This window comes from Drosophila takahashii, chromosome 4, assembly GCF_030179915.1.
Source record: "Drosophila takahashii strain IR98-3 E-12201 chromosome 4, DtakHiC1v2, whole genome shotgun sequence".
Lineage (NCBI taxonomy): Eukaryota > Metazoa > Arthropoda > Insecta > Diptera > Drosophilidae > Drosophila > Drosophila takahashii.
The window spans coordinates 3,012,205-3,035,475 of NC_091682.1; the positions used below are offsets into that span (position 1 = coordinate 3,012,205).

At 34.4% G+C, this 23,271-nt stretch overlaps 2 protein-coding genes across 4 annotated transcripts in view; one reads left to right on the forward strand and one right to left on the reverse strand.

The window, feature by feature from the left end:
- Window positions 1-11,091, forward strand: part of LOC108061154 (osmotic avoidance abnormal protein 3) — a 70,694-nt gene extending 59,603 nt beyond the window's left edge. Inside the window, exons 5-13 of one of the 3 annotated variants that reach the window (XM_070218037.1) lie at window positions 1,139-1,189; window positions 1,335-1,480; window positions 2,840-3,000; window positions 8,725-9,372; window positions 9,432-9,562; window positions 9,623-10,099; window positions 10,567-10,712; window positions 10,771-10,852; window positions 10,906-11,091. In XM_070218037.1, coding sequence (XP_070074138.1) covers window positions 1,139-1,189; window positions 1,335-1,480; window positions 2,840-3,000; window positions 8,725-9,372; window positions 9,432-9,562; window positions 9,623-10,099; window positions 10,567-10,712; window positions 10,771-10,852; window positions 10,906-10,908 — 1,845 coding nt within the window. In that variant the 3' untranslated portion in view covers window positions 10,909-11,091. Of the gene's footprint in view, window positions 1-1,138; window positions 1,232-1,334; window positions 1,481-2,839; window positions 3,001-8,724; window positions 9,373-9,431; window positions 9,563-9,622; window positions 10,100-10,566; window positions 10,713-10,770; window positions 10,853-10,905 lie in introns of all 3 variants that reach the window. The other 2 variants (XM_044395315.1, XM_070218039.1) reach the window with 2 other exon arrangements.
- Window positions 10,906-23,045, reverse strand: PIP4K (phosphatidylinositol 5-phosphate 4-kinase). The gene is made up of 10 exons (XM_017147238.3): window positions 22,880-23,045; window positions 22,423-22,580; window positions 22,267-22,364; window positions 21,949-22,198; window positions 21,766-21,896; window positions 21,538-21,706; window positions 12,177-12,328; window positions 12,025-12,119; window positions 11,269-11,333; window positions 10,906-11,205 (listed from the first exon to the last, which is right to left on the reverse strand). The coding sequence occupies exons 2-10, from the start codon at window positions 22,558-22,560 to the stop codon at window positions 11,089-11,091; spliced, it is 1,215 nt and encodes a 404-aa protein (XP_017002727.1). The 5' UTR covers window positions 22,561-22,580; window positions 22,880-23,045; the 3' UTR covers window positions 10,906-11,088.
- Between the last annotated feature and the right edge of the window lie 226 nt (window positions 23,046-23,271).

Sequence of the window (23,271 nt, forward strand, 5' to 3'; positions counted from 1 at the left end):
CTCAACCTTCTAGCTTTTGTAGTTTCTGAGATCTCAGCGTTCATACAGACGGACAGACGGACAGACGGACAGACGGACAGACGGACATGGCTAGATCGACTCGGCTAGTGACCCTGATCAAGAATATATATACTTTATGGGGTCGGAAACGCTTCCTTCCAGCTGTTACATACTTTTGCACGAATCTAGTATACCCTTTTACTCTACGAGTAACGGGTATAATAATAGGAAAATTTACATTTTTGCGATTTGTAAATTAATAGGAATTATCTGCAAGGGTATATAAGCTTCGGCTGGCCGAAGCTAGCTTCCTTTCTTGTTTTTAATAGTGTTCCAGCAATCGCTTTGCAACCAATATATTAGCCGATAGTATCGGCTGTAAAAATTAGTGCATGTTATTAAAATGGCACTTAAAAATATATTAAAGGTTTGAATTAAATCCATCCAACCAGTTTTTATAGAAAAAATCTCAAAGTTAGTCGATTTTTTGGTACCAAAGACCCCCTTAAAATATGTGAATAATATCAGTGAGTAATTGAGTTGTGCAAACTTTCAGCTTAAACATGTAAGAATTGTACTCATTGGAAATATAAGTAGGGCTTTTCTAAATTCGCATAAAAAATGATATATCTTGGAAATGATGAAAAGGAATAAAAATGTTTCTTCGGGTAAATTGAGTTGGTTATGAGATGGACAATCTTGGATAGTTGAGTTTAATGTATAGGATGAAGACTTTCAAAAACTTTTTCATACTTTTTGTACAACAAAAAATTTAAGAAAATAATTTCTAACTCCCCCAGTACACATTTAAAAACGTGTTCTCGAAATATACTAATTTGAAGTTTGAGAACATTTTTTAAGTTCTTAACTTCAAAAATGCATAGCGCCCCCAAATGAACACCAACACATTTTAAAAAAATCACAGATGATAACCAAGGCAAACTCTTCAAAGTACCCGAGTTTGAAGAAAATCGAAAATTTCATATGCGCAGTTGAGAAATTCTTACCCACATGTGAAAAGGTGATTCAAACCGAATAGCATTCAAACAGACAAAGATACCAAAGCTAAAACACAATTTCTCTTTCTTTCACACTTAATAATTTGTTTCGTTAAACCTTTCTGCTTTTTTATTTCTAGAAAAAAAGTTTTACCAAATTCGATGATCTTCAAAAACGTAATTTAATCCATGTACGTTCACGAGATTCTAAAAAAGCTCAAGAACTATTTCGAGTAAGCTATGTACCATGAAATTAACTCATTACATTTTCAAAATAACAAAGTTTCATTCTATTTTTATATTGCACATTAAATTTTGAATTATTAATTTTATTAGTCTACTACTGCTGAGCAGCTTGACAACTGCCGTCAATGCAAAAAACCGGTATACAAAATGGAGGAAGTCATTCTTCAATTAAAGACTGGAACGACTATTTTTCATAAAACGTGCTTACGTTGCAAGGACTGCGCCAAACAACTTAAGTGGGTACTAACAAAAATTATTATAATTAATAATATTTGCTCTAATACTTTCTCTGATTTAAAGACTAGAACACAGGAATTTGTGAACAATATAAATATTAGTTTTCTAAGTAATAAAAAAACACCAGTCAAATTTTGAATATAAGATACCCACTCTACTGAGCTTCTTGTAACAAAAATTTTTTGCCTGGTCGAATAAAGCTCTACCCGATTTTTGTGGCACCCACGCACGTTGGGATGAATGTTTTTTTTTTGACATAAACTCTAATTTTAAAGATACTGATGAGATAAAAAAAAACCGACCACCAATAATTTAATTTAATGACATGTTTTTGTTGTTTTTTTACGTGGTAGTGCTCGTCAAACCAAACACAAAAAGGGTTATTTAAAGGTTATTGCATGTAAGATAGCCACATTAAAATTGGGCATAGTTTTTGGGTAGCAATTTTTTGAGTAGCTACAACTTTTGAACGAGAGAACCGATTTACTTTTCCGATCTGGTTTTTTATGTATAACTTTTACAAATATGGCTGTCTCTAAAATGCCACGTTTTTAGGTAATATAATAAGGAAAATTTTAGGATTCTTTACAAAAAAAATGTAGGCAGCATAATTTGGTAAAAATTAAAAACCGATATTTTTAGTTTTTCTTAGGGCCGGTTTCTCGAGTGCCGGCTAACATTTCTCGAACAGATAAAGTCCCTGCTAAGGCATTTTGGCTTTCTCGAGCATAAATGTGAGAGTTAACTTTGACAGGGACTCGGAGTCCCTGTTAAGCGTTTTCGGCTCGATAGAATGACAGCTAATATTGTATTGTATTGTATGATTTTGAAATTATCGAAGCACGCCATTTTTTGCGCTTTACAGCACAATTCTGTGCGTTAACAGCACTCTGTAGTTGATTCTTGTTCAGAAATAAAACGGGTTGTAAGTAAAATATTAAAAAAATAGTTCAATTTTTTTTCTTAAAATTTGGAATGTTTTTGACAAAAAGCCCTGGAAGGCAACTATAATAAAAGGGCAAATTACATTTAAATCACAGGTCGTAGGGCAAGAAAATAAATTTTTTAATAGGCGACTCAAAGCCGATTTCTCAAAGCCATGTTAAGGTTCTATTTTAAAAAGAGGGCTTAAATAGATTTGTGTGACACCCCCGAATAAGGTCTACGCTTTTAAACAGGTGGACAATTTTGAAAACTAGGACGGACTTGGGAAGCTAATAACAATTAAGTTGTATCCTTTCGACCAACTTTCTAGCTTTACGTTTAAATATTTTGATATTTTGAACTTCTAACCAAAAAAATGTCCTATTCAAAAATACCGTTCGTGACTTTTTATATCTGTTGTTACATTCCTATAGGCCTGATAGCTATAACGTTCATGATGGAAGTCTATACTGTTCTATGCACTTCAAATTAATCTTCGCACCAAAGATAGTTTATGAAGAATTTACTCCACGAAAACCAGAGCTCATAATACGTGAAAATCAACCAATAGAACTTCCACCAGATGTCGCAAGAGGTAAAATATATAATTTTTGCATATTTGACCATATTGTTCCTATGGTATCTATAAGAATAAAACTTTCGCACAGATTAAGGGCTGTTTTCTCACCCGTCCTTTAAAGTTGAAGTTCACGAAATGAAGGATACAATTTATCCCCAAATAAAGGAGTGATGGTCTTGAAGTCGTATAGGAAATAAGAGTTCAAAGCATATTTGGAATTTAAAAGGCGTACGAGAAAGTGGCCCTCACCATCTTGCGACTAGTTGGCAACCTACATGAGAAGAGTTAAGAGGCCATCCACAGTCGAATTTACTCGACGATTTTTTATACCCTTGCAGAGGGTATTTATATTTATACCCGTTACTCGTAGAGTAAAAGGGTATATTGTATTCGTGCAAAAGTATGTAACAGCTAGAAGGAGGCGTTTCCGACCCCATAACGTATATATATTCTTGATCAGGATCACTAGCCAAGTCGATCTAGCCATGTCCGTCTGTCTGTCCGTCTGTCTGTCTGTATGAAAGCTGAGATCTCGGAAACTACAAAAGCCAGAAGGTTGGGATTTCCTACACATATTCTTGAGCTTCCTACGCAGCGCAAGTTTATTTTATCATGGTGCTACGCCCCCTCTAACGCCCACAAACCGCAAAAAGCCGTGGCGCCCACAGTTTTGTTTACAAACAGTACCAATTCGGTGCCATAGATAGCGCCGTCGCCGCGTGTTCAACACCTCCTGCTGGTGCTGGAAAAAAGCTGGTCACTCTAATTTGGAATATGTGAATGCAAAATGTAAATTATTTGAAATGGGGCGCGCGAAAAACATACAAGAAGGCATATTTATATTAAAGTTGTTAAGCTGAGTAACGGGTATTTAGTAGTCGAGGAACTCGACTATAGCGTTCTCTCTTTTTTAGTCCGAAGTTTGCAACGCAGTGAAAAGTATATACATATATTGTCGATCAGCACCAATAGCCAGTCCATCTGGCCAAGTCCGTCTGTCCGTTTCTATGCGAATTAGTCTCTCAGTTTTAAATCTATCGTGATGAAACTATCCCAAAAGTCTTCCTTCTATGGCAGTCTTCCTTCTATATGTAGGAACGAGCCGGATCGGACCACTATATCCTATGGCTCCCATAGGAATAATCAAGCAAATATAACAAAATACATTAACTTTGTAGATAGTAGGCGTTCTGATTTTTGAGAATTTATAAACAATATTTTAAATAGTCATAATATATCTGGAATACCTGGAACTGTACCGATCGAGTGAGCATAAAACTATAGGTACATATTTTATCTGCAAGGGTATATAAGCTTCGGCTGGCCGAAGCTAGCTTCCTCTCTTGTTTAAATTATAATGAAGAAGTCGATTAGCCTGACGCAAGGCATTTCGATCGCATTTTAAAGAAGGTGTCGTTGTACTACTAATAAAATAAACAAAATAAATAAATAAATAAAATAAGCAAAAATAAGTATTATTATGAATTACACCAGTTTACAGTCAACTTACATTAAGTAGGACGCTGGTAGTTCCTGGTATAGTTTAATAAATTTTTGTTGGTATGTACCTGTTTTCATTTATATCTAGAGTTGCGTTTGCCCAATTTAGGTGATATTTGGGTTAATACTCTAGATTAGCGGACTCACCCCCGAAGTTCGCAAAAAAATTACTCTCGATAGACTGCGATTTTTTAAAAATTTACGTTCGGCCATGGTTCTCTTGTAATTGAATTTTTAATAGTAATTTTTAAAGTAATTATAATTTATTGAGTTCCTAAAAAATTATATGAGTTCCTATAAAAAAATGTAGGACTTAAAAAAAATGTATAAAAATATTTTTTAGAAAAAACGTATGCAAATTTACATATACGTAATATTATAATAAAAATAAACATGTGGTCATCAATGGTAATGATAGTTCTTAAGAAATTGCTGTCCCAAATTGGATTTTTAAACAAATAAAAAATTCTTTTTGATAGAAGCGAAGGTACGGCGATACTATATTTTTGTTTAATTCATTTATAGCTTTAAATTATGTGGTGTTAAATGTTAAATTTCCAATTATTTCACATTAATTTTTCGATCATTCCTATGGCAGCTGTATGATATAGTAGTTCGAACTTTGAAAAATTAAAATTGAAATTCGGAAATATTTAAAAATAGTCATATCCCAGAGTAGAAAAGAATTTAATAAAAATCAACAAAGATATAATTTTTATACCCTTGCAGAGGGTATTATAATTTCAGTCAGATGTTTGAAACGCAGTGAAGGAGACGTTTCCGACCACAAGTATATATATTCTTGATCAGCATCAATAACCGAGTCCATCTAGCCATGTCCGTCTGTCCGTTTTTATGCAAACTAGTCCAAACTTTCCCAAAAGTCATCTTTCTATTGCAGGGTGTTTTTTTAGAGGTATAGAACTTTAAGTTGCAATAAAACAACGATGGATTATTCGATTGACATGAATTTTTTTTTATTCGAAATATAATCTTGTGGCATTACATTTTATATATGATTTCTGGCATATGACCGCCACGGCTGGCTCGGATGTAGTCCAATCTGGACGTCCAATTCTCGATGACTTTTCCCAACATTTGCGGCCGTATATCGGCAATAACACGGCGAATGTTGTCTTCCAAATGGTCAAGCGTTTGTGCCTTATCCGCATAGACCAATGACTTTACATAGCCCCACAGAAAGTAGTCTAGCGGTGTTAAGTCACAAGATCTTGGAGGCCAATTTACAGGTCCAAAACGTGAAATTAGGCGGTCACCAAACGCGTCTTTCAATAAATCGATTAAAATTGCACTATTTGCAAGCGTTGTTCAGGCGTGAGTCTATTCATGATGAATTGCCAAACCAAACCAAACCAAATCGGTCTCCATCTTGAACAGTGATGCCAACTTAAAGTGTTTTACCTCTAAAAAAAACACCTTTTACATATGTCGGAACGAGCCGGATCGGACCACTATATCTTATAGCTTCCATAGGAATAATCAAAAAATAATAGAAAAACCACTTTTTAGGAATGCAGAGTTGTATTGAGAGTAGATTTCAGCGAAAATAATTAAGGTAAGGTATATTTCCACATAATTCGAATTCGAAGTCGGCAAACATCAGTTTTTTGTATTCATAGCTATACCGCGGAACCTGTAGGTGATGGGACATAAGTTTGTATGAGACTTTTAGTCAAGATCATGCAATTATCATGGAAAACTAGAAATGGTCCGTAGAAATTTCACAAAGTTTAGCTTTGTGTTCCTGTGTAATCAATAAAATATTACCATAAGAAGATAAATTCCAACAAAAAACCTTTAAAAACAAAGGGAACATAGCTGTATGTTTTTATGTTTTATAGATATGTTTTCTTTTATTTTTTCCCCCTTAAAAAACTTAAAATTTTTTGAGTATGGGGTTTAAAAGATAAGCACTTGCACTTTTAAAATGCTTTGACACCACAACAAACTAAGAATCCGTTTGCCTGTAATACGCCTGGAAAATTGACAATTTTATGAATTTTTCAAACTTTGAGGTCCTGTTTCTCAAAATCCTTGCGTCGGAGAACTTTTAATTTGGGAATTCGTAACGAATTCAAATTTTTGGCATCCAGCGAGGTAAATGTAAAAAGCAATAAGTTTGTGACACAGAGTAATCCTTGTTGGCCCCTGAAAGTTTCATTATCCGACTTCCATTACTTTCTGCATAATCACTATGGACGGCAGTCCATGTAGTGACGAAGCGCACCAGGAGAGTGTGCGAAGGCGACTACTATATATACACGAATAAATGAAAATCCACTGTGATGGTCCGATCATAATGATGATACACCTATCGAAAGGTATTGCAAAAACTAACAGGATTGCATACCAAGACTTTAAGAAAATCAATTGGCTTGGGAGAGAGAGCGGTGAAAGTGAAAAAGTGAAAATTTAGAAATTTGGAGCTGTTGGGGCCGTTGGGGATAAATGCCCCCTCGCAATGTTTTAATTGTATTCCTTTTGAAAATACCCGTCGAATGAGGGGTCATATGTCAAAATCCGACGCTCCGTTCAAAAGTTATAGCCAAAATAAGATTTTCTTCTTCTTCCCAAAATGAAAATTTAATTCTGTTTGTCAGTTTGTCAGTTTGTCCAAAACATGTTTTTTAAGTTTTGAAAATTTAATATGACGTTCATCACATCGATATAAAAAACTTTTGTTCTACCACTTTTAGAAAAACTCGCTGGTTTAGCGGGAAAACAGCTATAAATAGCTAAAATTCGGAAAGCCGTAAATTCTATACTACTAAAGCTACAGACTTGTGCTGCATCTCGTTTGAAAGGTATTTTTAATGCTATAAACGCCATCTATTAGGAATTTGTGTAAATGTAATAGTTAAAAAGATATGAACAAAAGAAATTTTTTTAGACTTTCTTTTTAGCTTTTTTTTAATTTTCTCAAAAACGGCTCTAACGATTTTCCTTACAACTTTAAACTGTATAGCCCTTGAGATTCCTTAAATTTTGGTATATAAAACATTACTGTAAAAAGTCACGTTTAAAAGTTATTTTTATACGAAAATAGCCACTTTTGCCAGCTCGAACAACTAACGCTCCCTGAGTATTGAATTTTGTGTGAGGGTATACGAACTGTATTTTAGGGTCATGGAATCTTTTGTTCTACGACTTTTGGAAAAAGGCGCTACTTTAGCGGGAAAAAAGCTAAAAATAGCTACATTTTGTTAGTTAGTAAGTTCTACACTACTAAAGGTACAGACATGTGCTATACCTCGTTTAAAAGGTATTTTGATATACTTCATCGCCTTTCTAACTTAATTCGTTTAAATACAATGGCTTACAAATTATGATTGACCAATTTAAAATTTAAATGTATATATTAGCTCCTATGAGAGCAAATGTAAACAAACAAAAACTTCTGATATCAAAAAAAAACACCTCTTAACGAGGTAAAAAACTAGTGACGATCGCACCTTCAACATACAAAAGTTCTGATATCAACATTTGTGACGAAAAATTATTACACTCGTCATTAAATAGACTTTCTAATATTTTCTCATTCGGCACGCTGCAATAGAAAATGCCTGTAAAGGGAAAAAGGCTGGAATAGTTTGCTAGGGCGGGCCGATTGAGAAAATATTAGAAAGTCTATTTAATGACGAGTGTAATAATTTTTCGTCACAAATGTTGATATCAGAACTTTTGTATGTTGAAGGTGCGATCGTCACTAGTTTTTTACCTCGTTAAGAGGTGTTTTTATTTGATTTAGTAAAACAATAAAAAACATTGCAGTTTTTCCTTGTTATACTTTTAATTATGTTTGACGAACACTATTGTTTTTATGATTTCCGGGAGATCGACCGTATCCATTTAGGTGAAATAAACTTGCGTTGCGTAGGAAGCCCAAGAATACGGGCGTAGTAAGCCCAAAAATATGTGTGGGTAATCCCAACTTTCTAGCTTTTGTAGTTTCCGAGATCTTAGCGTTCATACGTTCATCTTACATACTTTTGCACGCATACAATATACCCTTTTACTCTACGAGTAACGGGTATATATATTCAATTCAAAACGGCAGACTCTTTTTTTGTGATCTAGGGATCCAAGTCTACCAGGAATTATAATCATCCTTCTTGGTGAATTTTCAAAAATTATTTTGTAAACTAATGTAATACGTCTTAAAAATTCGATATAGTGGATAACGGACAATAGTTAAAACTTGAGTATTTAATATTGCAGCATCCGACAAACCAAGTCTTGGACTAGACGAACTTCAACAGCTAGATGTGCGCTCAAAATTTAAGGTTTTCGAAAATGGTCGTAAGGAACAAGTCAATCATTTACAAGATCGACAAGATACTTCAATTACCCACAGCAAGTCAATTCGGTCTACGCTAAACAAACTTCATAAGCTCGGGATACTTAATTCAGAACTGGAAAAATTAGATGATGTCGAATACAGCGATGTCGAAAAGTTGGGTACTGATGACGAAAGCGATTTGGATCTTTTGTGCTCCAGAAAAGATATTGAAAGGGAAAGACCTGTGGGCTTGGGAGAAGCCATGAACGATATAAGATCAAAATTTGAACAAGGCGATGTGATGACAAAAGAAGAACGTCGCGAAGAAAGGAAACAGGAAATACAGAGCATACGTTCTCGATTATTCCTGGGTAAACAAGCAAAAATAAAAGAGATGTATCAGTTAGCTGTCGCTGAATCAGAACAGGGCGTTACATCGGTAGGAAAGACCCCAGATATTAATGTCATAAAACCCACTCATCTAATCAAAGATAGATTTGAGAGTGGCGATGTTTTTAACGACAATAAAGATCAATCAAAAGAATCCACTTGTGGTATGCAGGCAGATGCGGATGTTTTTGAATCGGGTATGGTTATATTATAATAATTAAATATGTTTAATACATATGCTTTATTACTAATGCAGGAATAAGCAAAGCATCGCGAAGTATCTTTATGGAGCTAGATGCAAATATAAGTTCAAGTGTAAGCAACAGCCTTCCGCAAATCAAACGTCCCGATAAAAAAATTGTGAGCTGTAATCAATTGTGTCAAGAGGTAAGTTCATTTTTTTAAATATACTAACGTTTTATAGTTAACATATCTTAAAAAATACAGAGTACTGATGTTGACGTTATTAAATGCGACTCAAAGGCAGAAGAAGTTAAACTCACCACTGAAGAATTATCAGAACGATTTAAATTCTTCGAAACATATGCCCCTACCGAAAATAAAAAAAAAAAATTTCGCATTACTCCGCCCCGTGAGGGTGTTGTAAAGATGCCCTCTCCTGAGTTCGACGACGAGAGTTCAATTCAACCGCCTTTATTCAATGATAACGTTTTAAAGAAAACAAAAACAACGTCAACAATTCTAAGCAAGTTTCGGGAAATGGAAGAACAAAAAATTAAAGATAAAAACCAGGAAAGAAACCCGAAACCATTAAAATGCTTTACTCCACCACCTGAAATTGGTAACAATTTTAACAGATCAGATACGGAAGAAGAAAACGATAGTGATAGCGAGCAGAATAGTGATGACGACGAAAGGAGCCTTGAAAATGTGCCTCCTAACAAAGATCAATGTCTTTACGAGGTAATAAATAGCTGAATTCGGAAAGCCGAAGTTTTAAAACCAAAAACATAAAGCAATATTATATATATGAAGACAAAAAAGGAAGCTAGCTTCGGCTTATTTTTGACATTATTTTTTCTATCCTTGTCAGCTATATAATATAGTCGTCCAATTTTTTTTTAATTTAATTCGGAATTATTAAAAAAAAAGTCATATCCTTGAGTAGAAGAGAATATAATGTCAAAAAACACCGAAACAATAAAAAAAAAAAAATTTCTCAATCATTCCTATGGGAGCTGTATGATGCAGTAGTCCGATCCGGTTTGTTTAGCAAAAGAAAGAAGACTTTGGGAACGTTCCAACCCGATATCTTAAAAACTGAGAGACTAGTTTGCGTAGAAACAAACAGACGGACGTACAGACGGACATGGCTAGATCGCAATTATACATTTTCGTAATGAAAAGTAATGGTTTCTATCGTTTTACAGGCTCAAAATGCAGCACGTGCTAAACAATTGCGAGCGAAGTTTGAAAAGTGGCAAATTAACGAAATAGAACGCGAACTCAGCGAAGGACGTGTAGACACACACAGCTCACAGCTAATTTCAAATGAGTCTATAGAAAGTGCAAAAACGTGAGATTTTATGATGATGCGTTAAAAAAATTTAATGATAATGTGCTTTTAATTTCAGAATTCGGGAACGCTTTGAGAACATGAAAAATTCTGCAGCTCAACTGGAGAACGCGCCGAAAACTCAAATAAAACGTTTTGTTGTATGTTTTGTTCAAAATGAATTCAAAATATTAGACTTATCGTTTTCTTTTAGTAACGCGATGATTGCCTGATGGCCTATACCGACGAAGCCAAAAGCAAAGCTAAAAATAAAGCGTACTTCACGGATAAAACGGATCCCCTAGAAGCTTCGAAATAATATCTTATATTTTATATATCTTATATAAATACATTTTTGACATTTTGAATGTGGCAAATACAATATGATTATAATACTTTATTCTATAGCTTTATCCATAAACTCCAAGAATCGTTTGGCATATTGTTCAGGGTCACATGTCGATATACCATCAACATTACTGCCATATTTAACGGTTTTGGCTGCTTTAGCTGCCTGAAATAGATAATACTGTTAGTTAAGTTCAGATATCATTGGATTATATTTATTTATTAATACCTGCTTTTTTACGCCATATTGAGTGAGAACGTCAATAATTGCTATAAAGTAAATTTCGCGTTTTTCTGCAATATAGTTTAAACATGTTTTATTAACATTGAACCAAACATATTAGATAATTGTAATTATAATTAAATTATTATAAAAAAAATACAACTAAAAGCCAATTCAAATTAGTCATTATCTACCGTTCGCCGTCTACCATCCATTTTCTTGACATTTTTGAAAAAATGAAATAATTAAAAAAAAACATTCTAACCGTGTTTTATATACCTTACTAAAAATCTTGTAAAAAGGCAACCGCGCATATTGTATAACTATATTTTGTATACCCTTGCAGATGGTATTATAATTTCAGTCAAAAGGAGACGTTTACGACCATATATTTATACCAAAATGTAGTAAGAAAACCGATCGGACGTCTTTATCGATTAAGTGTGCATATAAAAAAATTTTTCTTCGAACTCGGGTATCTTGAATAGTTTGCCTTGGCAATACTCTGTGACTTTTTGGAATATTTTCACAGAGGCGTTGCGTCCGATGCCATATCTTTCCACGCTCTCGTTAAAAAAAGTGTAGACATTTCAACACATAAATTCGTTAGTTTAGTACCAAATTTGCATTTTTAAACTGTTTTCAATGGCAATTTTTGACCAAAAAAAATTATCGTCTACTAGGGTCATTAAATTCTTTAATTTTTTGTTGGTTTACGAGTAATTATTAGAAAGGAAAAATAAATGTTTAAACTAAATTTACCTTCAATACTTGGAATGTCATATATATCAACTTCGTAAACAACTTCTTTATACTGTGCACCTCTTGGGGAATCGGGGGGCGTGTTATACGTCCACCTTCAACAACAAATATTATTAAAAAATCAGTGTTTAAACTAAAACATTTTTATTTACCGCTCGCCGCTATCGCATTCTTCACTTTCACTATTCTCACTGCGACCGGCAGCTGGATTATTATCTCCTTGTAGGGCTTCTTCCTCAGCACGCACACAATCGTGCACGCCTACCAATAAAGAATAGTCCATGATGTGCAATTTGGTCAGCAGCTATAAAAAATATATAAATAGTAAGTAACTTAATAGATATACAGATTTGAGCCCTGCACAAGTAACCTGACTTGTTTGCCAAACCTTAAACCCGACAGACCTACTTGAAACCCATTTGACTTGGGTCGTTTGGGTTTGGGTATTTGGGTAAGTGAGTCAATTTTTACCCAAACCCAAACGACCCAAGTCAAATGGGTTTTAAGTAGAACAGTTCAGGTTACCCAAAGAAAAAAAATTGATTTTTAAATAAGACGATGATCACTAGACATCGGATTATATGCAAAATCATATTTTTAACGGCTTGTCGAAATCAAATTTCGATTGGACTGAAATTCGTTTCACGTTAAAATAATAAGATTAAGGCCATGTTGTTTTTGCATATCCGACATATCTAGCATATCAAGAACATATCAAACATATTTTACGACATATTATCAAAGCAGGCTTTTGTCAGAATGTTTAAGTATTCAAAAAATCATTTCAAAGAGAGTTTGTTGTGAAGAGTTGATTATTAAAAAAATGCCGAAAACTCAAAAGAAAGGTGATCGGCTTAAGGAATGGTTGAAAGACATTAACGAGTCTGCCATTACAGTAATTGACGACAATCTATACTGCAAGTCCTGCCAAAAACATGTAAGAAATGTAAATATATTAAATTATATTCTATCTTATAATTTAATGTCCTAGATTGGTAGTGATCGTAAGTCGCAACTTATACAACACATAAGAACAGAATTACATAAGCAAAAGCCAAATAGTATAACATCTAGAAACGAACAAGAAACTCCGTTTTTTTCCAATCTGTGTGAAGCCATGATAGCAGTTAACCTACCATTTAAATCAATTAACAACAACATTTTTAGAACTTTTTTACACAAATACACAAATCAAAACATACCAGACGAAAGTACCATACGCAAAAACTATCTAGACAGAAGCTATCAAAAAGCCCTCCAAGAAATTAAAAATGATATAGGGAATAACGCAATTTGGATATCAGTAGACGAGACAACCGACAGGAATGGACGTTATATAGCAAATTTAATAACTGGATCACTGGATGAGAAGAAGTCAACGCGTCCATATTTGATTGCTTGTCGTCAAATAGAAAAAGTCAACAACAGTACAATTTCTAGATTTGTAAACAATGGATTGAGATCTCTATGGCCAGACCTAAATGAAGAAAATGTACTGCTTATGCTTACAGACGCAGCTGCTTATATGATAAAGGCTGGTCAAAACTTGAAGGTATTTTATCCCAACATGATACATGTGACATGCTTGGCCCACGGATTGCATCGTGTCGCAGAAACTATTCGAGGACATTTCCCAAAAGTCAACAAATACATATCGGACGTTAAAAAAATATTTCTGAAATCTCCCCACCGTTGCGCCCAATACAAATTGATGCTAGATATTGAATGGGGAACTTGGATTTAGGCTGCATGCTTTCATGCTACAAACTTTAATGGAATCAGTCGTGTAGGTTATTCTTATTTATTGACAGTAACTATTTACTAAATATATTTATAGGTTGTAAATTCTCTAGGAAGCGACGATGCTCAAGCTATTCAAAATGTTCAGGAGCATAAAGGACTTAACTGTAAAAAGGGAACTCCTAACTATTCAGAATTACTTTTGCACCATGCCGTCAATAATTGAAAATTTAGAAAAAGGGTCCAATTCTCTGAAGCAAAATATGGTTCTGCTGAGCAAAGCTCAAGAAATGATAAATGACGTTCCAGAAAGCTTGGGAGATATATTAAAGAAAAAATTAAAGGATGTACTATTGAAAAGCCCGTACTTTAAAACGATTGAAAAACTGAATGACTCAATTAACAGCATAGATGGAATGAATTCGATTGACGATTTAAACATGGAAAAAATCTATAAATATAAATATGCTCCATTGACGTCGTGCGATGTTGAAAGAAGCTTTTCCGCATTCAAGCTTTTACTCACAGACAAAAGAACAAAATTAACTGTTGAAAATATAGAAAAAATTTTGGTCACATATTGTAAACAAAATTACAACTAAAATGTACTTTAACATCCTAACTATTGCTTAGCGTGATCCCCAAAGCACTAAATACACTCATATTAAATACGTAATTTTTCTGATTTTTTTGGTGTAATGGCGAATATATAAATTTGTTGCGTGTGGTTTTCAACAATTTTTTTTTGTTTAAAACCAATTCCAGCCGAATTGGGGCTTTGCACTTTTAATTTCCCTGTGGATCGGCTAATGTGGCGGGTACAGTTTTCAAAAATTATATTGATTGGTCCAACTTTTTAAATTATACAAATAAGCAGTAGTTTGATGAAAATGTTCACAAACTAACACGATTTTTGAAACCGATTTTCTTAAGATACGGTGGTGCAATTGTAGCTTTTTTTATTTATACCCCTTCTGTCAGCTACAGAAATACATTTTAAACATTTTTACCATTAAGCTCGAACTATATGTGCCTGTAAGAGACAGAAACATATTCGACATATTTTGGATATTCTCGACATATTTTACATATTCTCGACATATTTTGCATATTCTCGACATATTTTGCATATTCCATTGCATAAAAAAATGCATATTTGCGATATGTCGTCGTCATTCGAATACCAATTTAATATAGTGCCTAAATCCAAAATTTGGCGGTATTTGAAGCAAAAATTAAGAAAAACATATAATCCGATGTCTAATGATCACAATTTTCACAGCTCATCGACCCGTCGCGAATTCTTAAGGTCAAGATGGTTACTTGTGTATAATATTTAAAATAAAAGGATACGATATATCGACATTTGTTTTCACATCCTCCGACCATGCGAATTCTTGTGGTCTTCAAATGATGTATGATCCACAAAAACAAATTCTTTTGCTCTAAAGAATTCGCGGTTTTTGAAAAATCAATATAGAACATAATATTATAAAGAAACCTAATGATATATTCTATATCGATTTTTCAATGACGGCGCATTCTTAGGAACAATAGTATTTATTTGTGTGGATCATACATAACTTAACTAAGAAACCTAATTATATATTCCATATTTATTTTTCTAAAACCGCGAATTCTTTAGAGCAAAAGAATATGTTTCTGTGGATCATACATCTGTAATATTTAAAGATCAAAAGAATTCGCATGGGCAAAAGAAGTGGAAACAAATCTTGACCTTTAGAATTCGCGACGGGTCGATGAGCTGTGAAAATTGTCATCATGGTCTTATTTAAAAATCAATTTTTTTTCTTTGGGTAACCTTAAACCTGAACTGATATACTTGAAACCCATTTGACTTGGGTCGTTTGGGTTTGGGTATTTGGGTAAATGTGTAAAATTTTACCCAAACACAAACGACCCGAAAATTTTGGGGTCGTGTTGGGTAGGTAAATTTGTAAAAGAAAGCCTGACCTACTTGACCTGAAATTTCGTTTGGGTACCCAAACAACCCATTTTGTATACCCATGCAGGGCTCTAATACAGATGTTATTATCGGGTTCCTGCTTTTGGAAATCGATTCTTCTTGAGCATTACAGTTTTGTTATTTCCAACAAGAATGAAAGTTAACTTCAGAAGCCGAAGTTAAAATAAATAATTATAGTTTAATGCTCGCTTTATTGTTGCGATTCCAGACATATAATTGCCTTTTAAGTTTGGTTTTAAATTGTCAAAAATCAAAACGGCTACTTCATATAAAGTTAAAATTTTTTTTCAAATCATTTTTTGGGCTATTCTTTCATGACGTTTCATAACGATAGCCTTAAAACTTCGCATATAAACGGACAGACGGACATGGACTTGGCTATTGGTCCTGATCAACAATATCTATACTTGACGTGGTCGGAAACGTAACCTTTACAGCGTTTCAAATTTATGACTGAAAATATAATACCCTCTGCAGGGGTATTAAAATCATTTAGGGTATTCAATTGCGTTGCAAACGTTTAAAAAGTGTAAAAGTGTAGGCGTTTTCAACAACAATTTCCATACAAATTAGTTAGCAAGCCCTGCAAACACCCCAGCCTGTGTATATAAATCTGTTGTACTTGTCTAGAAATAATTGATTAAAATAGAGGTTTTAAGTACTAAACAAGAAAGGAAGTTAGCTTCGGCAGGCCGAAGTTTGTATACCCATGCAGTTCAAATACATACTTCTTTGAGAGCTTCAAACGCTTTATCTCGATGGGTCCTGTTCAGGTATATCAGATGTATATTGGCCATTTTTTAAATTTAGTTTTTAAAATGTCAGAAATCAAAATGCCTACTACATAACGAAAAACGTATCACTATGGACGGCAGTCCATGTAGTGACGAAGCGCACCAGGAGAGTGTGCGAAGGCGACTACTATATATACACGAAGAAATGAAAATCTACTGTGATGGTCCGATCATAATGAATAATACACCTATCGAAAGGTATTGCGAAAACTAACAGGATTGCATACCAAGACTTTAAGAAAATCAATTGGCTTGGGAGAGAGAGCGGTGAAAGTGAAAAAGTGAAAATTTAGAAATTTGGAGCTGTTGGGGCCGGTGGGGATAAATGCCCCCTCGCAATGTTTTAGTTGTATTCCTTTTGAAAATACCCGAGGGGTCATTTGTCAAAATCCGACTCTCCGTTCAAAAGTTATAGCCAAAATACGATTTTCTTCTTCTTCCCAAAATGAAAATTTAATTCTGTTTGTCAGTTTGTCCAAAATATGTTTTTTAAGTTCTGAAAATTTGATATGACGTTCATCACATCGATATAAAAAACTTTGGTAATAGTCTAGAAGAGCGGCCTGAGCACCAAAAACCGCGAAAAAATTACCCTCGATGGACCGCGATTTCTTAGGAATTTACGTGCAGAAGATTATTTGCGGAAATGCATGGTTCTCTTGTAATTGCATTTCAAAGTTGCGTGTTTTGCTATAAAAACAAAGTAGGATTTTGAGGTGTTTTGTGTCATTTTGCTATAAAAACAATGTAGCATTTTCTAGGAATTTATGGGTTTGCTATAAAAAACAAGTAGGCTTTTGTTGCTTAATCAGAAATGGCACTTTTGATTTTTGTTTACTATGGATTCCTGCAACGGGTGCACTATTTCTTATAAAGACTTTCTTGCCATGGACGAAGAAGAAGTGTTTGCATTTCTGCAGAGACATGGAGTTGTTCTAAAGAGCAAGGACTGTCCCAACTGCAGTAAGCCCGCAACATTGTCTTTCAATGCGAAGAGACCGATTAGTACGCCATTTTGGAGGTGCCGCAGGATGATAAGTAATCATCAACAGAAACGAAAATTAAGAAAAGTTCAATGCTCCTTTAAGGTAACAATTGTTTAATTTAAAAAAAATATTGCTTTAAATTATATTTGTAAGGAATCCGCCATCAAACGGACATTCTTCAGCAAGTCCCACGTTGGCATTGAACAGGCCTGTAATTTTGTGGTTTGGGAGATGAAGGGTTCAACAATCTCATTCCTTCGGGAAGAACTAGGCTGGTCCCAACAGACGGTGGTTGATTGGAGTAATTTTCTTCGGGAAATTTATCTTAGCTGGACGAAGAAGAACGCAAAACAAATAATAGGTGGAGACGGTTTAACCGTCGAAATTGACGAAACCAAAATTGGCCGGCGCAAGTATAATTGCAATTTTCTCAGCAATGGGCGAATTGTTTAATCCTGAACGCGATGTTAGTATTTAAAAAGAGATGGGAAATGCTAAAAAAGCGCCGGAGGCAAAAAAATTAAAAAAAAAAATCGCGCGATTTTTTTTTTTAATTTTTTTGCCTCCGGCGCTTTTTTAGCATTTCCCATCTCTTTTTAAATACTAACAATTAACTATCTTAAATTTCAGGAATCCACCGATACGGACAATGAAAAAGAATAGGCTTAATCTGTACCACTAACCAGCATTTTTTATAAATAAATATTTACTGTCCAATCATTAACCATAGTTTTATATAGCATTTTATTTACTATTACAAATAAGTTACAAGTATAAGGAGGTACTGATAAAGACTAAGGTTGATCCTCCTCGGATTGCGATTTCTTAAGACACATCTTAAAAATGTATATGTTGGTCATCCATGGTCGCCCAAGCTCTTAAGGAATCACGGTCCATCGAGGATATTAATTCGCGGTTGTGGGGTCTGGCATGCTATAAAAACAATTTCACATTTTTGTCGAATTTTTTCGAACGCTTATTATTTTGACAACAAACGGAAAGCCCATATGTTTTTTATAGCAAAATGACACAAAACACCTCAAAATCCTACAAAATCCTACTTTGTTTTTATAGCAAAACACGCAACTTTGAAATGCAATTACAAGAGAACAATGCATTTCCGCAAATAATCTTCTGCACGTAAATTCCTAAGAAATCGCGGTCCATCGAGGGTAATTTTTTCGCGGTTTTTGGTGCTCAGGCCGCTCTTCTAGACTATTACCAAAACTTTTGTTCTACCACTTTTGGAAAAACCCGATAGTTTAGCGGGAAAACAGCTATAAATAGCTAAAATTCGGAAAGCCGTAACTTCTATACTACTAAAGCTACAGACTTGTGCTGCATCTCGTTTGAAAGGTATTTTTAAATGTTATAAAGATATGAACAAAAGAAAATTTGTTTAATCTTTTTTTTTAGCTTTTTTTTTATTTTTTCAAAAACGGCTCTAACGATTTTTCTTACAACTTTAAACTGTATAGCCCTTGAGATTCCTTAAATTTTGGTATATATCATGTTTATGTAAAAAATCGCGTTTAAAAGTTATTCAGAAACAAAAATAGCCACTTTTGCCAGCTCAGAACAACTAACGCTCCCTGAGTATTGAATTTTGTGGGAGGGTATCCGAACTGTTTTTTAGGGTCATGGAATCAGTAAATTTGCACTTAAGAGTTCCATATAGGAATCTTTTGTTCTACGACTTTTGGAAAAAGCCGCTACTTTAGCGTCACGCTGCAATAGAAAATGCCTGTAAAGGTAAAAAGGCTGGAATAGTTTGCTAGGGCGGGCCGAATGAGAAAAGATTAGAAAGTCTATTTAATGACGAGTGTAATAATTTTTCGTCACAAATGTTGATATCAGAACTTTTGTATGTTGAAGGTGCGGTCGTCACTAGTTTTTTACCTCGTTAAGAGGTGTTTTTATTTGATAATATAAATATAAGAAAATTCATTGTAGCTTTGTAGGAAGTAGGCGTTTTAATTTTTTACAACTTAAAAACAAAACAACACGCTGAATCTGGAATCCCTGGAACTGCACCGAGTAAGCATTAAAATATAGGTATTTACTTTATCTGCAAGGGTATATAAGCTTCGGCTGGCCGAAGCTAGCTTCCTTTCTTGTTATACCCGTTACTCGTAGAGTAAAAGGGTATGTTGTATTCGTGCAAAAGTATGTAACAGCTAGAAGGAAGAGTTTCCGACCCCATAAAGTATATATATTCTTGATCAGGATCACTAGCCGAGTCGATCTAGCCATGTCTGTCTGTCCGTCCGTATGAACGCTGAGATCTCGGAAACTATAAAAGCTAGAAGATTGGCATTTTGCATGCAGATTGTAGGAGCTCCTACGCAGCGCAAGTTTGTTTCAAAAAGGTGCCACGCCCCCTCTAACGCCCACAGTTTTGAAGCTATTATGAAAATAGTAACTGATATGTATCTGATACCTATCGATTGGCCAAGTAAAAACTTTATACGCCCACTCTAACGCCCACAAACCCAATTAACGCTTAAACCGGGCCAGTGCCTACATTTCCGCCTTTCATCACCAGTAGTACCAATATCTGGCGGTAGATGGCGCAATACAATAAACACTAACGCCATCTAGGAAATGGCATTGGAAAAAAGCTGCCTTTTTTTCTGTGGTCACTCTAATTGACATTATGTTAATGCAAAATGTAAATTATTTGAAATGGGGCGCGCATTTTCTCTTTTTGCTCGTGTACGTTTTTCACAAGTGCATTCACCTGCGCTATAGAATTAAAAATTCTAGAATTGAAAGTTCTAGAAAGCCTCTTCTAAAAGGAGATCCCTGGGTAAAAATCGAGCGGCGAAAAACATATAAGAAAGCATATTTCTATTAAGTTGTTTAGCTGAGTAACGGGTATCTAATAGTCGAGGCACTCGACTATAGCGTTCTCTCTTGTTTTTGTATTGGCATCGAAGTGACAGTTACACGCTACATGTTGCACGCGACAGTTTTTCCGTCATTTTCTTAGGTGTTTTTTCTGTAACCTTAATGTCAAAAAAAAAACGTTTAAGAGCCACTTTAAAAAATACCAAAAAAATTACTTTTTATCCATATAACAAGGTTACTCAAATTACTTAGCTAAGTTAAGGATCCCCAGCGAATTGCCCATACTCGTAGAGAAGAGTAACGAGTATAAAAATGTAGAAACACAAGACAGGAAGCTACCTTCGGCCAGCCGAAGCTTATATACCCTTGCAGATAAAGTAATGCTCACTCGGTGCAGTTCCAGGGATTCCAGATTCAGCGTTTCTATTTTAATTTTGTTTATACATAAGTAGTCAATAATCAAAACGCCTACTTCCTACAAAGTTACAATGAATTTTCTTATATTTGTTTGAATATTCCTATGGGAGCCTAAGATATAGTGGTCCGATCCGGCGCTCCGACATATGTACTAACTGCAATAGAAAGAAGACTTTCGGGAAAGTTTCATCGCGATAGCTTTAAAACTGAGGGACTAGTTCGCATAGAAACGGACAGACGGACATGGCTAGATAGACTCGGCTATTAGTGCTGAATCAAGAATATATATACTTTATGTGGTCGGAAACTTTTCCTTCACTGCGTTGCAAACATCTGACTGAAATTATAATACCCGCTACAAGGGTATAAAAACTTGTTTTTTGTAAAATGGTAAACGACTGCCACAGCTTAAATATGGGTTTAGCCTGGATTATACATACAGTTTTTTCTAAAAGTTTTTTTCGTTAAAAATAAATTTAAAAAAAAATAAAAAAGGAAATGTGGGCGCCACATACTTTTGGCACTCGGTTAAAACAAAGATTATTTTCAGAGGCACTAGTAGAATGTGCATGTGTAGTTTTAACTCTCTAGCTTAAAAAATGTGTTAGAAAAAGAATAAAATTCCATTTACACTTCTAAAAACTTGGATCATGAGCATGAACACGTGAGTCTGCTAGTGGCCCTAATCAAGAATATTGTCATGAAATTTTTAAAAAGTATTTTTCTTATTTGAACTTACATCCACATCGTTGTTAAGGGTATCCATTAGCTTTTCTTTAGCTTCCTTTCCAATGTCCAATTTCACTTTTTGTTTAATGAAATCATTGTCCTTGAAAGTCGGCAAATGTTTTTCAAGTTCCTTATCCGATGCTTCCCGATCCACGGTACTACCTTTCAAATCAAACTTTCTATAAAACAAATGATATGCTATACATATCGTCAGAATAATTTGCAATATATTCCATACTTGTGAATTGTTAGGTGCGAGCTGAAAACATTCCTCATGACGACGAAGTAATATTGCACGCTTTCAACAGTGATTCGATACATTCCCAAGTATTGCGGTAACAACGTCTTTCCGTGCCTTTCAACAACGTACTAAAAATGGTGATATTAGATATTTATATCATTATAATAAGTCTTAACTCACCGGGTGATATTGCTTCAAAAATGCGTGCATACGCTCAATTTCTTCAGATGTTAAACTTTTAATTATAAAAAACCTATCATAACTCTGATAAAATTGTGCCCCTGACTTTCCAGACGAGTCTATTTGTATAGGTTGGGATCGCGTTAACGACTCGCGGTAGTCAACATCATCAACTCCAAATCTTTCCCGCAAATTCCGAAACACAAGGGGGCAATATTCTTTTACTTTAAAATGTGACGGCATGTTTTCTCTAAAATATTTAATAGCACCAAAAAACTGTTAATCTTTAAAAATGTATTATATTTTTAATTTTCTTACTTGTTAAATAGGTGATTATCAACCTTAATTTTTGAATAAGCACGGAAGTCGTCTGGCAGAAGCATTACAGGAATGTTTACATGACTTAGTTCATTAATCTGAAATTAATCAACATTTTTTGATCTTTGCTTCCTTAATTGAAAATAGTTTACGTACTGTGTGATTTATTCCCCACATAAACACACTTAGAATCGGTTCATTGGCTCTAAATAGTTTAACCTTTTGATGCTTCACCCTAAAGTGCTTCTTTTTCAAAATGCGGGGCTGCGATGTCGATGAGATCTTTTTATCCATACTTGGGCTGGCTTATGCGGCTTAGAATATACAATAGATTAAACATTAACATAAGACAAATAAAATTTGGAAAAAACGTTAGTCACATAGAAATGACTCCCCAAACATCGCAATATATGCATGCGAATACATATGTATGTACACAAATATATATGTTCAAGTACATTCGCTTAAAATGTAGAGAACTTTACAAAACCAATTAACGAATGAAAATATGTAAAATGTACATATGTATGTCATCGAATGCAATTTGTTTACTAGTGTATGCATGTACATATATTAACAATATATAGTACTTCACTATACGCGTATGAATTACATTTTCTTAAAACTCAAAGCACACCGCTCTCATAATAAATTAAGTTTACTTGTAACAATGGTAAAAAAACTGTATTTTATTTTTTTATCGATTTTTTATAGGGTATTTTCTTGCTTCTGCAGAGAACAATTTATAGTTTACATAAATTTATAATACGAAAAACTGTATCGATGAATTCAGATATGTATTTGGTGTTTCACTTATCGATACACACACCGGTTTTTGGTTTTGGTTCATTGTAATACCCGCTGCACACAGCCTCTTAAGGTGTTATATACACTAGTATAAGAAAAACAACCCTATTTACTAATTTTGTATTTTAGGGCTAGTACTCAACCCAACAAAAAGTCGTCCAAAACAAAAACTTCATATGAAACAACATTTTTTGACGT

Bases quoted from the DNA above. Each gene is read 5' to 3' on its own strand.
- PIP4K (XM_017147238.3), bottom strand. From the start codon at position 22,560: ATGGATAAAAAGATCTCATCGACATCGCAGCCCCGCATTTTGAAAAAG. The intron at 21,897-21,948 runs GTGAGTTAAGAC...CACCATTTTTAG, and splicing joins TTTTGAAGCAATATCACCCG to TACGTTGTTGAAAGGCACGG. The intron at 21,707-21,765 runs GTATGGAATATA...TTTGTTTTATAG, and splicing joins TCGCACCTAACAATTCACAA to AAAGTTTGATTTGAAAGGTA.